This window comes from Amaranthus tricolor, chromosome 1 (genome assembly GCF_026212465.1).
Source record: "Amaranthus tricolor cultivar Red isolate AtriRed21 chromosome 1, ASM2621246v1, whole genome shotgun sequence".
Lineage (NCBI taxonomy): Eukaryota > Viridiplantae > Streptophyta > Magnoliopsida > Caryophyllales > Amaranthaceae > Amaranthus > Amaranthus tricolor.
In genome coordinates this window covers 12,334,507-12,353,197 of record NC_080047.1, presented here as the reverse complement: position 1 = coordinate 12,353,197, position 18,691 = coordinate 12,334,507, and the positions used below count along the sequence as shown (strand labels likewise).

Here is an 18,691-nt window from a genome sequence, read left to right as displayed (position 1 = left end):
ATATCTTGTCCTTTCAAAAGGAAAAAGGGGAGGAAAGAGAGATTATTTCCTTCTCTTCCTTTTGGATCTTAATGGATGAATATTCATCCTCTCATTTCCCTTTATGTTTTAACCAAGAAGTTGTTAAACTTTTACATAGTACATATTGTAGTCTTGTCTGTCGACTTTGGTTCAACAAATCTTGTGAAAAACCGTCTCAGACGAGCTCAAAACAAAGAGCTCATGTTCTCATAATTTGTACTCTCTCCAATTCACTAGTAATGTCTCATAATTTAATCCTTAATAGTGAATTGTAAGGAGTATTAGTTGTATTATTGAACTTATATATAAAATGCTTTTCACGATCATATCGCCTTGTACCATAATTTGTGTTTTAACTTTTATTAGAAGAGGCTTAGGTTTTGGAGCGAAAAAGTTATAAGGAAGTATAAAAAAAGACCTAGAACTCTACTAAAGGTTTAATGTTTACATGGTCAAGTTAATGGTGGAAATAATGGGGCCCTAAAACTCTAAAAGCCAAAGACATTTCAATAAAGGGGTGCTTTAAAAGTACCAAGTGGACTACTAACGTGAATAATGGTGACTGAGTATGATAAGCGACACTTAACGCGACAAGTTGAGTATTTGCTTAACAACAACTGCATTTAACCAAGATTGGAACCTCCCTCTATACTCTATTAAGTCACAATCACAACTTGTTTAAATTATTACATTAGATCTTATCTCTACTTTTATCCTAAAATTAGAACATCGCTAGTTAGCATTAAAAGTTATATTTATGGAATAACTACTAATCATTATTCGATATATTTATTTTCTATGTTTTTTTATGTATAGGAAAAAAAATAGTTAAATGATTTTTATTTAATTTGTTTTGATATATATTTTCAATTTCTCATAATATCAATCAGAGTTAAAATACTAAGATTTAGAATACAGTTAGCTAGCGTGAAAATAAAAAAAAAATATAAAAGTAGTTACTAATTTCAACCATAGGAAGTAGTATCCAAAGAATTCTTAATAACTTTTCATTGAATATTAGTCCATGTCATTTAATTTATTCATTTTAATAAAAGTATAAATATTAATTTTTTCATTAGTTGTCAATGGAGTATTAATTTTACTCACTCAAGATACTATGTTTTGAAGTTTTAACAATAAGTTTAAACTTTTTACAAAGTTATTTCTTAATATAGTACTCCTATTAATCAAACCTTATTATTGGTCACGATTTTAAATCTCATAAACCCTTATCTATAAGTTGAATAATTAACACCAACTAAGAGGTGGACTATTGTTTAATCTAAATGTCTAGTCCAAAGAACTCACGAATAAAGAAGAGTAAAGATGTAATATATCTTGAACTTTAACCACAAATTAAACTTTTAACTGATTTGATTTCCCCACAGACCAATGACCTTAAACTTATTATTTTATCGGAATTAAAATTAATGGATGCAAGAAGAAAAGTAAAACATTGAAAATGTGGGACTAAATGATCGGAAGTAATAGTACTTCCTCCGTTCCAATATAGTCGCAACGTTGGATATACAAGCACTATTCACTTATCTTCCTTAATTTGTGATTAGTTTGTAATCTATAAGTTGAAACATAGTGAAGTGACATTTTGTTTGATTCGTCTCGATGCAAAGATTATTAATATCAAAATTTCATAATTTTTTATTATACATAATTATAGATATTAAAATTGAATTAATACATTGGACCGTGTGAAAAAGCAAGTATTTTGGAACGTAGGTATTATACTATATGCTCATGTATGGGAGGTAGTTGCGCACTTGTTGCTTGGAACTTGGAAGGCTGCTCAGTTGTTGAGTGTTGACTACTTGACTAATTCATCCAAATTCTCCAAACTAGCTAGGACCCTTTATAAGCTACTTATCTTTTCTATTTTTCCTTAATTCATTGGATAAATAATTCGAATAACAGAAGAGAATAAAGTGAATCTCTGCTTCATTTCCTTGAAAGATTGAAATATCAGATAATTGTTGCTTGTTCTTTCTTGTTACCAAAAATGGGTTGTGAGAGTACTCCTGAACAAACAACATCTCCAACATTAGATTCTATAGCAGTTCCTCTACTCTGCAAACATGTTAATTCTGATTCTGATTTTGACTCTGATTCTTCTGATTTTGTTCTTCAATCCCATGGTAATTTTTCTTTAATTGATTTATTTGCATCATAAAATTGTTGGAACATAGTCCATATGTAATCCCACATCAAATTATTAGAAGGAGACTGAGTAACATATAAGCTTAATGGGCTACTCCTTCGGTAACCAGATGGAAACTCATCGGATTTGTATTCATTCAACTCTCCTCTTATGCGGGTTTTATTGTGTGCAAGCCCAATAACAAATTTATGAAAGTACATCCTAATTAGTCTTTCTCAAGCCGAGGGTCTTTTAGGCCGCAACCTATCTATCACTTGTGATAAGGCTAATCCCTTCCCTGAATGATCATAGTTTCTATGAGCGGAATATAGCAGTATGATAATAATGATCTAAGTGATTAATTTTGTGAAATGAACAGGAACATGGCTACACTGTGGATACCACTTAACAACATCAATAGTAGCACCTCCACTTCTGAACCTTCCATTTGCAATTGGGTTGTTGGGATGGAGCACTGGAATGTTGTATCTTATGATTGGAGCACTTGTTACTTTTTACTCTTACAATTTGTTATCTTTGGTTTTGGAACATTATGCTTCTAAAGGTATCAGATTTCTGCGGTTTCAAGACATGGCTGATCATATTATTGGTAAGACTAATTAATGCTCCTGTGTTGTTTACTTACTTTTTCTACTAAATTTTATATTGTTGTTCCAAAATAATAGTTCTAAGCTACAATTTAATTACTTTTGTATTTCAACTTTATTGTCCTCAAGGGGCGCTTATATTCAAGGTGCCCGATCGCCTAGGGCCTCCAGAAAACAGAACTATATATGAATAAATTTCGTATAGTTCATCAGTCAAGCATACTTTAGTTGGTGACGTGCCTTCATGTGATATATATTATTAGTTAGGGGTTTAAAACCTACACCATTAAACTTTGGTCCATATTTTTCAATTATTGGCTGACAAAGAGGCTCAATTGTTTAAAGAGAGCCCATATACTATTTGCTCCGCCCCTGTAGTCCTCTCTTGTTTCATTAGTCTATGATAGATTATATAACATATCTGGAGACCCCAATCAAAAGCTTAATCTTTTGATTGATAGAGCATATAACATATAATGAAACCTAACTACAACCTTATTAAGCTTTTGGTTGTGGGCGCCAATCATGAGGAGATAGTGTGATTCGTCTACACTTAAGCCCAATTGGCTCTCGTGTGAGGGGCACAATTCAATATATAAAATATTTTAGGACCTTAACCAGAAGCTTAAGTTTTTGGCTGAGATGACCTGATGTCTGCATATCTTGATTCATATTTGCTATGGATTTTAACCAAAAAGTATCATATTACAGGAAAAGCATGGGGTAGATTTTTTGTGGGTCCTATACAACTTGCAGTCTGTTATGGTGCTGTGATTAGCTTGATCATTCTTGGTGGGCAGTGCATGAAGGTAAATCATAGCTGCAGTTTCTTCTAACTCCCAAGTTTTTTGGTCTTAATCTTGATGATACCGTCAAGGAACCAACTCAACCAAAAACTTAAGCTGAGGATACTAATTTTATTTATCTGCAGACAATGTACTCTCTAGCATGGCCAAACGGGGAAATGGAACTTCATCAATTCGTGTTAATATATGGAGGCGCAGTACTAATGGTGGCGCAAATTCCATCGTTTCACTCATTAAGACATATAAACCTCGTTTCTCTTGCTTTAAGCCTCGCTTATAGCGCCTTTGCTACAGCCGGTTCCATCTATATAGGTACCTTGATTACCCTAATCACCCACAAATTGATTGTTCTAGTATCTAGTCGTTCATCATTTGATATATATCATCATTTCTTGATTCTCAGGGAGTTCATCGGTTGAACCAAAGGACTATTCAATAGTTGGAACTTCCGAAAACAAGCTATTTGGATCTTTCACGGCAATTACAATGATTGCCGCGTCCTTTGGGAATGGAATCATCCCAGAAATTCAGGCAACCTTATCTGCACCAGTAAAAGGAAAGATGTTCAAGGGGTTAAGTCTTTGTTATGCTGTTGTTATAGTTACTTTCTTCAGTGTTGCAGCTTCCGGGTATTGGGCCTTTGGTAATGGTGCAAGCAGTTTCATACTCGATAGCTTTGTCGATAGTAAAGGAAATGCTTTGGTGCCCAAATGGTTTCTTTTAGCCACACTTGGCTTCATCATCCTCCAATTATCTGCTGTTTCTGGGGTAAATTTCTCAACTCTTCATAAACTTCTCTTATATTCACAACATGATCCAATTTGATCGTAGATTGCAATTTACGACTATTAGTGTTATTGATCGAGTAAATAACATACATTTGGCTTCAACCACCAGTTTTAGTTTTTAGTTGAGTTGGTTTTGTTAGATTATATAAAATATCCAGGGCCTCAACCATTAGCTTAAGATTTTGGTTGAGTTAGTTCCTTAACATGGTATCAGAAGCCAACGTGACAAGAGGTCACAGGTTCGAATTTCAACTGCTAGCTCCTCTTATAAGTGGAATATTTAGCATACTTTTAGCCCAAAGGGCTCTCGTGTGAGGGTGTTAGAATATATAACATATTCTAGGGAGTTAACCATTAACTTAAGCTTTTGGTTGAGTTGGTTCTTCAACAGGTTCCTTGACATTTATTAAATACTATGTGTTCACACATCTTCAATTGTTGCTAAGATTTGCGTTGCTTTGAACACAGGTTTACTTGCAACCAGCAAACTTACTTATGGAACAGCTATTTGTTAATCCAAAGTACGCACCATTTTGCCTCCGCAATGTAGTATCCCGAGTAATCTCAAGGTCTGTCTCCGTGATGATAGCAACTACAATAGCGGTTTTGCTTCCATTCTTCGGGGATTTCAATGCTTTAATCGGAGCATTTGGGTTCATACCTCTCGATTTTATCCTGCCTCTCGTATTCTTCAACTTAACCTTTAGACCATCCAAGAGAAGTTACATTTATTGGTTGAATTTCATCATTGCCTCCGTATTCTCACTGGTTATGATAATTGGTGTCTTCGCATCTGTTAGACAAATCGTTCTTGATGCGAATGAATCTCACTCACTTGATCGTCTTTCTAGTTCTTGGAGGTTTCGGTTGATGGAAGAGACTACTCGGATGTCATTTTCGAGTTACTTAAGAAACACTGTGAATTCTTTTTCTTCTCTATGATCTTATCTAAGTAAGCATGGAATGATGGAAATGCAGTGATCCTAGTCCAAGAGCAAGCATATACAAAAAATGTAAATTTTTTTGAAGTGTATATTATCAGTAAGAATCAATTTATTTCATTGATTAAACAGAATGCGGAAAAAGATGTTAGCTACATCTTCATTTAGAGCGCCTATCATAGGATTTTATATACAGTGATGTGTATTCCTTGTTACTTATTAATGGATAGAAATTCTTGACTTTACTTGCGTGACTAATGAGTAAATAAGTACGAGAGAAAATATGAGTTTATGTTCATATTTACGGGCACAACGGGTGCTATGACGGTGAACTCAGGGCGACACTGCGTCACTGTCTTACGCTTTTTGCTTTTACCACTGTTAACCTCCGGAGATACATGTTGTTGATGAATGATGATATTATTTGTTGGATCAATGCAGATGAGTGTGATGCGATTAGGAGAGGAAATGTGGGTTCATGTCCATATAATGTGAAGTATGTGATCCAATATTCTTGTGAATTTGTATATTGACGTATGGAGTTGAAAGAGTTCTATAGCTAATATAGGATCTTTGTAGGGATGCTATGAGTGTGTTAAGCTTGCACGGGCCAACAAGTTACAATGCTCGAGTAAGCATGGCTTTGGAAGAGCTTTTGACTGCAATTAAGGCCGACCCTAAGCAAGTGCAAGTTGTGTCTACACTTAGACCTCTTAATAATTTTAGTTTTCAACTAGTGCTAAGGTTTGAACTTTTTTATACGTATACAATAGTTTAGGAGCCCATAAATAAACTTTTCCCCCGGGCCCCTAAAAATTAAACCTAGGGCCGGCCCTGATTGTAAGGGTCAAGGTTCTCGAGCAAGCACTTTCATGTTGCTTGGGACATCATGATGCTTGGGCGAATCGCAGATTTGCAAGTTTTTGCGGCTTAGTTTGCATTGTTATTGCTAGGGCGGGCAACTGTTTGCTCGCCTAAACAAGCAATTTTTTTTTATTTTTCATGATTTTAAATTCTAATTTTTTTTCTCCTATGTATATACCATAAATTTTTTTATTCTATCACACAGAGAGACAATTATGAGTGTTTGAGTCACAAAAACTAGTGTTTTCTAATAGGTTAATTGTTCTTTGAAATCCTTGGTGTTAGATTTCAATCTTATTGTGATCAAGAACCTTCCAACACATCAATAATATGGATTTCCAATTTTTGGGGGATATTTATACTAGTCTATACACACATTATTATTTATAGGATTTCTAAATCTTGTCTTATTTTGTTACTTCTTTGCAATTTCTCAAGTTTTTTTACTTCTTAACTTAATGTGGTCAATTTCTCAAAAATATAGGATTAAGTTAACCTCTTTGAATTAGGTAAAGAAAGGACTCGATCGCACACTAGTGTGTTATGAGGAAGAAACTACTCGATTTGTCTAACTTCTTAAATCCAAAGAAGTCGATGTATTAGGCATACATGATTCACATGCAATGTAGAGGGTACAGGAGAAGGTAAATGTAGTTAGATTGATTGTGCTTTGAGTCGTGGTGCATGATTATGTTTGATGGTTGTTGATTTGATTGAAATTCAAGAGCATCAATAAAGCAATATACTCGAACGGGCAAGTCAAATGCTCAAACGAGCAATCAAGTCCAAGTTGATGCTCAATAAGGATAGTAAAATGATTTATAGAGTTGCATAAGAAGATTATAACGAGATCAACCATGCTAGAAACATAAGACTAACATAATCATATATCCTTAAAAAACACATAAAGTATACTTTTGATATGGTTTTTACAATTTGACAAAAAAAGCTTGTGGGAAGGAATCATTAAAATATATATCCTCCTCAATAACCTCAATCTCATTAACATCTCAACTTTTAGCCCATTTCACCCAATTAGCATGATGTATCTTATGTGTGGCCATTTTACCATCACATATAGAAGAGATTTTAAGAAAAAAAAAAAAGAGGACTAATTCATACATTAGCAAACAATCTATAAGATTTGGCATCAAGAATGATCTGCCTAACAGCAGAAACAGAGCCAATGATTCCTAAAATGGAGAAAACAAGAGCAATAGTGGAGTTTAACCAAAAAGTAAAGGTACGCTTGGAAGGCTTGAAAGTAACATTGAATAATACGACTGGAAGAACGAAGTCAAGTGGAAGGAACCCAAATGCTCCAATCACTGCATTTATATCTCCAAAAAATGGAAGCATTGCTGATAATGTTGTTGCTATGGCCACTGATAGAGAGCGTGATATCACCCTTGGGATCACGTTTCGTGCTGAGAATTGCTCACTTTTTGGATCTGCTAATACTCCTTCTAACACTTCATTTGTTGGTTGCAAATATATCTGCCAATACGTAAAACAAATATTTATTATTTCATTGTAGTTAGAAATAATGATGCAAAATGAGTGCGTGGAATAATCTAATATCATAAGTATATATATATATACATATATATATATATACATATATATATATATATATTCTTTATTTTCATTTAAAGGAAAAAGAGCTTGCAATTGAAATAACTCACTCAATTAGAACACCTTTTATACGGTACGATTGGATTAAATAAATTCTTATGGAATAAAAATTTGATTTGCTTGTGAACTTTTAGGTACTGTCTTATTCAGTGTTTGATCAATTACACTTTTACCCGTAAATGCAATGTAGGCATGCACATTAGGTTTGACAATAATAATATCCCCTAACATGTCAAAGTTGGTTGTCGCCTCACCAGTAGTACTAGGAGATGTAAGGATTGACACATATATAGAATAACTTCTTATTTGATAATCATAAAAAACAAATGATATTTTGCATTAGTAGTAGTTAATTTACCAACGGATTAACTAAGTTTTTTCCGAGAAATAACAATCAAATTAAGAAATCAAAGCTATTTGCTTATAAAATTAAGAAATTGAGTATGAAATTGTAGTATAAATTTGTTGGGGATGGATGAAGATTTAGAGAGCAGTGAATTTACCACACCAACGGCAGCAATTTGGAGAAAGACAAAGGCGTTGGTCATAAAAACAAACCACTTAGGAAGCAAAGCGTGTCCAGCAACAACAAAGTTGCTTAATATTTGTCCTTCAGCCTGATTTCCAAAAGCCCAGTAACCAGACACTGCTACGCTGAAGAATGTTACCAACACTACACTGTAACACACACATAGTCCTTTGAACATCTTCCCTTTTACTGGAGGTGCTAGTGTTGCCTAATCAAAATATATTATTATTATTATTATTTTTTTTACAATATTAACTTACGTCAAATTCGAAGCTACATAATATAATATAATATAATATATACTCCTCCCGTTTCACTTTGTTTGAATTTAACTGTAACCTGACAAACTGAGACGGAGGAGGGAGTAGAATTCAGAAGAAGAATGAAGATTTTAATTACCTGAATTTCTGGAATAATTCCATTTCCAAATGTTGTTGCAATAATTGCTATTGCATTGAATATACCGAATACACGGTCTTCTGAGTTGCCGGCAAGTGAATAGTCTTTCTCTGGTCCTTTTGATGTATGACCTAAATCAAGTTAGGAGGTGTTTAAGAATTACCTCTAATTAAAACTGGGATCGATTTCAATTTATTTGCTTGTAACAAATAAATAGAAATGATCGAAGGGGATTGAGTAAAAATAATAAATAAAAAGGGAACGAAAACGAAGATAAAGATGATTTACCAATGTAGATAGAGGCAGCAGTGGCAGCCGCACTATAAGCCAAACAAAGAAGGAGAGAAATGAGGTTAATATGGCGGAGTGAGTGAAAGGAAGGCATTTGAGCCAGGATTAACATTAGCCCTCCAAACATCATGATGAACTCATACAGCTTTATTCCTCCATTAGGGTTGAACAATATGTAGATTGCCTGGTAATAATAAGTATTTGCATTCTTATTATCTTAGCACACAAATTAATATTATGATGATCACGTGATTTTATGGCAACATTTTGCAAGTGATAGTAACATTTTTTCAAGCAATATTTATATCACAAATATTTACAATTCATCACTTATAATAAGTATTTTAAATTAAAATAATATATTCTAAAATTAATACTCTACTATATATCTCCATCTTTTATTAGTTGCTAGCTAGCTAGGATTTAATTACTTGTTCGACTTTTGTGCTAATTCTTAATGAGTTTGATCAAATAAAGAAGTAAATATATGTTCGTTTTACTTTGGATTTAATATATTTTTTCGCTAAGTCACTTTGTCTAATCAGTCACTATGATTAACTCAATATATCACTATTATTAGATCACTCCTTACTATAATGAAATTCTATTAATTTGATTTGTATCAACGTTTTGCTTCATTTGTTGCATTTAATTGGGATTAATTGAGATTGATTATTATATACTCTCCCTACGTTTCTTTTTGTTCTTCCTATTTACTTTTGCACAGTTTTCAATGCAAATTTTAAACTTCAATATCTCTAAATACATATAATAAAAAATTATAAAAAATACTCCTATATAATAAAAAAGTATACATTAAGACAATTCTAACAAGATCTCACATGAATATATTTTATTTTCTAAATATGTCTCAAAAACATTAAATTAATTTCTTTTTCCTTAAAGTGAAATATTCCAAATAGAAAAAATATTAGAAAATAGAGGAAATATATGCTTTAATTTTAATTTAAGACAAAATTTGCCTTAAGCGTTTAGGCGGGGAAAGTGCATGAGATCACCATGATGTCATTTCTGATTTCTCTTTTAATATATTAATTAACTAATAGTTTATTGATTTCTAAATTTCAATAAAGACAAAATTTTGTCTTTAGCGTTTAGGGGCAAAATTGCATGAGATCCATGACACCATTTTTTTTTTGGAATTTAGAAATGAGTAAGAAAACTTGTTTTTGGATAGTTTAAAAACAATAAAATAAGGATAATCGTGTTAATTATTGTATGTTTTAATTTTTAAATGTAGTAAAGCTAGATTGAATGGGTTAATTTAGATAGACTATAAATTTAAAAGATAAAAATCAACAAAAGGAAATTCATTGCATATAATAACATATTACTGGCTTTAATTATCAAACTAAATTTTTGGTTGAGTTGATTTTTTAATATGATATCATTGCAACATGATAAAAGAATCACGAGTTCAAATCTCATTTACCATCATTTTAAATGGAATATTTAACACTATATATGAGGAGAACATAATATTGGACATAGAATTAGAATATCCATCACCTTCTCTCGCTCACACCTTACTTACGAGCGAAATATTAAATATAATTATGATGATAATGAGGAGAACATGTATAACATCAAGACCTGTTGGTTCACTAACACTAATACACCAATCTTATTTTATTTTTTTAATGTTACTTTATGCAAAAGGTAAAAATAAATGTAATCCTTGTTTGCACTAACCTTGATGCACTGACCTCCCAAAAGACAAGAGCCAACAACAGCACCATAGCAAACAGCAAATTGAACTGGTCCTATCACATACTTTCCCCATCTTGGTCCTGTCAAATCAAAATCGTTAATTCTATCTCCATTAGCTCATATATTTTCTATTAACCTAGCTAAAAGCTTAAATATATATTTTCTCCGTTTTATTATATTAGTCATATTTTAGTTTATATACGATTTATGTGTTATTTTTTATCATTTATATCTTGAGTTATCCATAATAAAAAATCATAAAAAATTAATATTATGAAAATTCACAATTCGACGATTCCAATAAGATCTCACTTGACTTTATTTTTTTCTCATATATTAAATATAATATATAAATAAGCTTAAATAATAAACAATACCAATAAAAACACAGCCTAACAAGTATATTTGAAGAGATGTACTTGGTATATAATATAATAATTTCAAATATTCCCATATCAAAAAGTTTGATGCTTTGAATTTGGTTGTTCACTTACTACTCCTATCAGTTAGATTTTATTTATTTTGATATTTATTTTTTTAAAAAATAAGTTTCGTTTTAAAGAGCTACTAGACAATCACTAATATATTTATCATGTACTTATGCATGGAATATTAAATGTAACTAGTAACTACTCAAATATATCACTTCACAACTACTAACTACACAAATAGTATTGATTTGATTTATCTCTTTAACCAAATGATACTTTTAAGATGGATTTAGTTTGTATGTTTTTTTGGTTTTATAGAAAGTTACAAATTAAATGATGCAATCCAAACAAAATTGATTTCTGATATTAGACACTTGTCACCAATGATGTAAATCTATATTAATCCGGTCGGTCTGCCACCCTAAAAATAGAATTTAATGTCTGATAAAAAAAATATTTCACTCATTTCCCAATTTAATTTAGTTTGAGCTTTTTGTTATTAATAATTTCTAATCAATCACCGTAATTTGTAAATCACCATAAAAAATAAAAAGAATAATAATAAAATGAAAAATCAAAATAGATTAAAATAACAAAAAAAATTGCACCCTATTAAATCCTGTCATATAAATGTGATTTGTTATCTTCATAAATAGCTGTTATTTACTAAAACCTTCTATTTTGCTATACATCCGTCACTCAAAATTATATATATTTATTTTATTTTGTCTTACTTTCCTACAATAAATTTATGAAGTAATTTACGTTTGTCGTAACTCATAGAGTATATATATCATATGGATTCAACTATGAGTGGTTAATTATACTTGACAGGGATTCCAGCCAACATAAGGTATTACAACTTAAAATTTCAATCACTTAATATATCTACTTTTGATTGGGATACTTAGCATTTGTATGAAAAATCTACGACTTATATTGCCACTACAATAAATTTTTGTTTGTGCCACATTAGATTTAGTGGTATTAAAAAAATGTCACTGATTTATATTTTTAGTGTAATAATAATTGGTTTTTGATTTAAATTCTACTATAAATTGATTTAGCAAAATTTTATTTAGTTTTTAGTGACATATGTAATTGTTACTATAGTTTATAGTGACATTCACAAATGTCACTAGATCCTATATCGCAAAAAACTTTTGTGTGATTTTTAATTATGCTGCTAAAGAATATAATAAACGTCACTAAATCCTCTCTATATATTATCAGAAATTTAAAGTAGCGACATTTAAATTAAATGTCGTTAAATATATCTCACTAAAAGTAAATTATGTTATAGTGCGTATCAACAATTATATAAAGTATATTTAGACATAAACTTAAATTTTATGTTGTAGTGCGCATCAACAATTATATAAAGTATATTTAGACATAAACTTAAATTTTAAGTTGAATTAGTGTCTTTGAATGAAGTCTATATACTCCCTCCGCTCCTATTTGTTTGTCCACTTTACTTTTTTACATATTTAACGTAAATTTTGAGCTTCAATATCTAACAAGATCCCACATACATATATTTTGTCTTGAATATATGCTTCAAAAATCAAATTAAAATTTTTCTCTTATAAAATGAAAAAATTTAAAATGAACAAATAAAAAGAAACGAATAGAGTAGAATACTTTGATGAACTCAACAAGAAGTTGATAAATGAATAAATAATTATTATAAATATATAGTAGGTTGGGGGTTGGTGAGAAGGCATAGCTTTAAGTAGAAGTGTAATAGAAAAATAGGGGGGTCCATGAGCATTGATTAATAAAAAAGAAAGTTTGACAAAAAAGTGAGAAAAAAGGATGAAATCTTAAAAATGATAGATTTACATACCTAATACATCCTGTGAAATATCTCTGAAACGAAGATGTCGACGACCCAATTGGGCATGATGTTCTAACACTAGAGATAATAAATTATAAGAATAAAATGTGACCAATGCTCCAACAATTAACATTATTATTCCTCCAGCCCATCCAAGAAATTTGAATGCGTATGGTAAGCTTAGCAGTGCTGGTGCTACTATTGATGTTGTCAAGTGGTATCCACAATGCACCCATGATCCTATCCATAAAAGAAATCAAAACAGAACTTAAGGTGACCATGAGCAAAAAATTTAGACAATAATTTTTCAAAGGGCAAAAACTCATCATAAAAGAAAATATTCAAAAAATTAGGGGTTCATGTTCCTCGATCGGCCTAGCACCCTTAGCTTCGCCTACGGGTTGAAACCTCAAAGTATTCTTTTTGAAATATATGGGCGTAGATGAGATTTAAAATTTCAAACTCATAATATTTTGTCATGTTAACTCTGATTTTATATCACATAACCAACTCAATTAATTTTTTAAATTGATAGTAAAAATCTGAAAATCTGTTATAATTCTACTTTTAATGTAGAGGTAGAGAGAGGGTTATTAATAAATTAGTTCATTTGATTTGATTCAATTTGAAAATTAAATGAAAATGATATAATAATAATGAATGAATTAGGCACATAAAAAAATTCAAAATTAAATCAAAACTTAAATATCAAAACTAAAACGCAATTGAATATTCAAAAACTCCATATTGAGCTCGAATATAAATCAAAGGCATAAATATCTTCATTTTATTCACATTAACTCTACAGTTTTTATAGCATTCAGTAATTATGATTCAATTGATTTAGAAAGACACCTCTAACATAAATATTATTTCTATGTGACGTTTCTTTCACAAAAATAATTAACAATAAATAATAAATAATAAATAAAAATGGCATGTGATGTTAGGCATTAGATTAGTTATCCTGTTTCCTGCTGCATTTAACAACCAAAGTTTGTATTAAGACCAAGAAAAAATAGTTTTTAAAGTTGTACAAATCATTCATTCTCAAATACCCGCGGTTACAAATTGCTACAATTCAGATTTTTTATTAATCATTCCTTTTATTAATTGTGTTTGATTTTTAATCTATAAGTTAAAACATAATCAAGTGAAATCTTACTAAATTCGTCTAAAAAAATTTATAGATTATTAATATCCACTTTTTATATTTTTTTATTATGCATAATTAAAATATTAAGAGTCAAATTAATATATTAGAGTACATAAAAAGTCAAACGTAGTAATAAATTATAAACTATTGATTTTTTAATAAATTAAAAGAATATTAAAATGTTAAGAAAATATTTTGAAAACTAAAAAATTTTCATTTTTAAATATTTTTAATTGATAGTTAATAATTTGAAACTCAATATAAGTATTTCACTAATTTACTAAAAGTGTTGACTGTCAAAGCCAAATATTATATTAAATAACTCAAATGCTACGAAAACGATGTGTACATCAACTATAACTCATTTGACAAACGTAATATCAGTTATCTAAGATTAATTTTGGTTTATTATACAAGTCTTATGATATTATTTTATGTAATATACTAGATTTGCGACACGCACAATTTTATTGAAATTTTTTAATATTTGTATAAATTAAGATTTTATAATCATTTACTCTAATAAATAAAATTGAAATAATTTTATAAAAAATTGAAAAAAAAGAAATAAAATACATGGTTTTTCTAATACATTAAATAATATAAGTATATAACCTAAAAAGTAAAAAATTAATCAAGTCATAATTATAAATTAGTAAAGTCAAAAGATATAAATATTAATCATAATAACAATGACATCATCATTGAGTTTTATTGGGAAAACTTTTGTTGAGATTGTGACACGTAAGCAATTTAAAAAGTGATAATGTCATCCGTGTTTTGTTTTAGTAATAGTTATAGATTTTAAAATAATATTATTAGTCACCACAAATAACTTTTTAATACTTTTATTTAGATCAGTTAGATTTGTTGGCTAGATGGGTTTTGAGTCGATTGAATTTATTATATTAATTATTTTATCAAAAATAGCTAAAAAAAAAACCATGAAATTTCATTCTTAAAGTTAACTTAATAACTTTTCTTATTATATTGAGCAAAAAAACTTTTCAAAAATCATAAATAATAAAGTAGTAGATTATGACTCAAAAATATTGAGATAAAACACAAAAATTCATGATAAATCGAGTCGAATAGGTTAGATCGAATTAAAATTTCTTCATCATCGTATCCTGTGTATTTCGCTCATAGGAACTATGATCAGAATCTAAGGAGGGATGAAAGACGATAATCCATAGCCATTAAGGAAGATGCAGCCAAAGAGTATATCAACTTCGGGAATTAAAATTTTACAATTATAATTCCATTGAAAAAAACCTTAATTTCCTGAAGATTTACCTTATTTAGGAAGAAAATGATAATATGATGGAACTCCAACAAAAATAATTAACAACCAGATACAAGCAATGAAGCAAAGAACGTAAGCAACCCAAACTGCAACTAGCTAGACTACAATCAGCAATATTTTAGTCAATTCAAAACTTTCCTAGAGTCTTCTTTGGAAGAGTAAATAATTTATTTTTTAATTATTAGAGAATCGATGCATAATTATTAATAAACGAGATCACTAATAACAAACTCTATTTTTTTTATACCAACTTGTTCACACTGCATTTTCAATGCTCACAATTAACGATGAAATATTTATATTTTATAGGAAAATAAAAAATGTGTAAATTAAAATGTAAGTTAATGTGTAGACAAAAATTGAAAAAAAATGTGTCATATCCATTAAAAAAAAATCCATTCAAAAAAAGGCAAAATTAATTTAATACAACTTATATAGAAAAAAGAGCTAATTTTCTTGGTAAGATTAGATCAATAACAAGCTTTATTTTCACATATAATTAACGAAACGTAATTCCTAAATGCGGAAGTATTTTTGAGCACCTACTACTAAAACACAGCTTTTGACAAACACCATAATTATTGAAGCTTGGCAAATAAATGTATGAAGAATTTTTATATTTTAATAATTAATAATTAATCAAATATGCTTTTGATAGACAGTTAATAAATAATAAATATATATAATCTTTATATTTTAAATATAAATTTTTTCTCTATATCTCATCAAAATTGCAAACATTAAAATATTCCAAATAAAACTTTTTTAAAGATACATGTAAATAATAAAACATGCATATTTATGATTTTAGTTAAATAATTAATCTAACTAAAAACTATTCTATCCGTGAGCTAACAACTACTACGTACTAAAAGATATAAGCAATAATAAACATCATAACTTCATGAGCTTCCACATACAATTTAGTAAAAAATCCTAGAGATGGATGAACATGGCTCGATAGATCATAGAATCAACAATAAGAAGGTACATATATACTTTCTCCGTTGTTTTTTACCTGCACCATAATTGACTTTGATTCTATTCATCAAGCAAATTAAGTTTTATGTTGTCGGTAATCTATAAATTAAAACATAGTCATATGAGATATTGTTTGAATCGTCTTGGTCCAATGTTTTTAATTTTTAGTTATCGACTTTTTTTAATATACATGATTAGAAAAATTAAGGATTAAAGTCGTCAACCTAGATATGTGAAAAAGTTTGAAAGTAAAAAGATTGATATATTAAGAAAAAGAAAAAAGAAGAAAAACCTTTGGATTGAAGAACAAAAAGAGCACCAGCATCGAGCTGTTCCCCTTCCTTTCTATTTTGGGAAGATTGGCGTATGATTGTATTTTGCTGTTCTTCAGGAACCACTGCTGGTGTTTGGAAATATGTTCCCATATTCTTTCTCTTCTCACCCTTTTCCTTTCTTTTTTCTACTTAAATTACTATATATATATAGACCTTATACCAAATACTATAGCAGGTCGGCTTGCTGTTTTTGACTGAAGAAAGATATTATAAAATGTTAAACAGCTATTCTCTATGTTTATATGCTACACCTTTTTAACTCTCTGATACTTCTTCCCTTCTATTATACTCGTTATATTTCAGCTTTTAGGTATTCTAATGCATAATTTTATTTATTTATACGTTGAATTATATAAATCTAAAAATTAAAAAAAATTAATATTATGAAAGTATGTGATTAGACGATTTAAAAAAAAATTCCACTTGACTATATTTTAACTTACACATTAGTCGCAATATATAAAATAAATTTGAACGATAAATAGTACACAAAATCGAAATATAGCGAGTGTTTCAGAACGAAGGAAGTACTAGCTAGTATATTTCTAGTTATAAAATAACTTATAAATTATTTTATTTATCTTTATATTATTTATTTTCTTATGCTTTATTTACGCTTACACTTTTATTATTGTTTAAGAATAACCATGATATTTATCATCAAGTACTCCTTCTATTTTAAAATGTTCTTTCTATTTATTGTTTTTTGCAGATTCCAATGCAAACTTTCAAATCAAATAATTTTAATTCTAAGATTTAAAAATTTCAAAAAGTTGATATTTAGAAATTATATATTGAGATGAATCTAACAAGATCTCACATAAATATGTTTTTTCTTATAGATCGATGAGGTATCATAATAGACAAAGTTTAATCTTAAAATTCGTAAATTTTATTTGAAAAGAACATATAAAAACAGATGAAGTATTGATTGTTTAATACTTGCTCTAAGTCCAAATGGTGCTATACATTGAACCGTTTGAAAAATGACATCAATAGTATGGGGATCGGAAGTAAAATTAAGATGATAAGTCAACAATATTACATAATGGACTTGTCATTTCCATCTGATTTTGCTTCTTAATTTTGATGTGTGAATATAAATACGTAACTCCTGCGTGTTCTTTGGAAAGCATTCAAATCATAAAATAGGACAAAGTATTATTCCGTGGATATCTTAGAGACATGTCTCTTTGAAAGATGGTCTTTTAGATTCTGTCTATTAAAAATAGTGTCTATACGTAATGCCTACTTAATGTATTATTAATGTCTATTTACATTATTTTTAATGTCTACTTATATTATTCTTATTATATTTTTAATATATGCGTATTTACAATATCCTTAATGCTTACTTACAATATCTTTAATGCCTACATATATTTATCCTTAATACATATATACATCATCCTTAATGCATATTTACAATATCCGAACTTTAACAAGTGTGGCAAAATAATAGAGACATACAAAATATATTATAATTATCATTATAAGTGTAGCTTCTTAATCGATAGAAAAATTAATCATAAATTGCAAATTTTTTAAGTCTCTACTTCATTAACCAAAATTTAGATTTTTGGCCTATTCTAGCTTTGGGCCTTGATGCACACCGAGTAAAGCTTGTAATACTTAAAACATCTTAAATGCCTACTAACAATAACTGTAATATTCACCGAATAATTTACTTTATATTTTTCTTTATGGGCTGGTCTAATTAGAGATGATTTCTCACAAGAATTTGTAAATGTTAATAAATGAGAGAAATGATAATTATGAAAAAAATAAGTTTGTAATTAAATTTTAAAAAGAGTCAATTCATCACTAAAAAAGAATTAAACGAGATAATTTAAAATAAGGAGTAAAATAAACATAAC

General features: G+C 29.3%; 2 protein-coding genes across 2 annotated transcripts; one reads left to right on the top strand and one right to left on the bottom strand.

Moving 5' to 3' along the window:
* Positions 1 to 1,824: 1,824 nt before the first annotated feature.
* LOC130813868 (GABA transporter 1-like) lies at positions 1,825 to 6,532 on the top strand. The gene is made up of 6 exons (XM_057679772.1): positions 1,825 to 2,171; positions 2,553 to 2,783; positions 3,493 to 3,590; positions 3,713 to 3,899; positions 3,991 to 4,355; positions 4,844 to 6,532. The coding sequence occupies exons 1-6, from the start codon at positions 2,036 to 2,038 to the stop codon at positions 5,315 to 5,317; spliced, it is 1,491 nt and encodes a 496-aa protein (XP_057535755.1). The 5' UTR covers positions 1,825 to 2,035; the 3' UTR covers positions 5,318 to 6,532.
* Positions 6,533 to 7,038: 506 nt separating this feature from the next.
* Positions 7,039 to 17,018, bottom strand: LOC130813878 (GABA transporter 1-like). Its single transcript, XM_057679781.1, has 7 exons — positions 16,772 to 17,018; positions 13,046 to 13,276; positions 10,748 to 10,845; positions 9,032 to 9,218; positions 8,744 to 8,874; positions 8,319 to 8,552; positions 7,039 to 7,677 (listed from the first exon to the last, which is right to left on the bottom strand). The coding sequence occupies exons 1-7, from the start codon at positions 16,902 to 16,904 to the stop codon at positions 7,297 to 7,299; spliced, it is 1,395 nt and encodes a 464-aa protein (XP_057535764.1). The 5' UTR covers positions 16,905 to 17,018; the 3' UTR covers positions 7,039 to 7,296.
* Positions 17,019 to 18,691: the final 1,673 nt, after the last annotated feature.

What these genes read in the sequence shown, in the direction of transcription:
- LOC130813868 (XM_057679772.1), top strand. Translation starts at nt 2,036, where the DNA reads ATGGGTTGTGAGAGTACTCCTGAACAAACAACATCTCCAACATTAGAT. An exon ending in TTTTGTTCTTCAATCCCATG is followed by an intron (nt 2,172 to 2,552) that starts GTAATTTTTCTT and finishes TGAAATGAACAG; the next exon opens with GAACATGGCTACACTGTGGA. An exon ending in AGCCGGTTCCATCTATATAG is followed by an intron (nt 3,900 to 3,990) that starts GTACCTTGATTA and finishes CTTGATTCTCAG; the next exon opens with GGAGTTCATCGGTTGAACCA.
- LOC130813878 (XM_057679781.1), bottom strand. Translation starts at nt 16,904, where the DNA reads ATGGGAACATATTTCCAAACACCAGCAGTGGTTCCTGAAGAACAGCAA. An exon ending in GAATTATTCCAGAAATTCAG is followed by an intron (nt 8,553 to 8,743) that starts GTAATTAAAATC and finishes TATTTTGATTAG; the next exon opens with GCAACACTAGCACCTCCAGT. An exon ending in AAATTGCTGCCGTTGGTGTG is followed by an intron (nt 7,678 to 8,318) that starts GTAAATTCACTG and finishes ACGTATTGGCAG; the next exon opens with ATATATTTGCAACCAACAAA.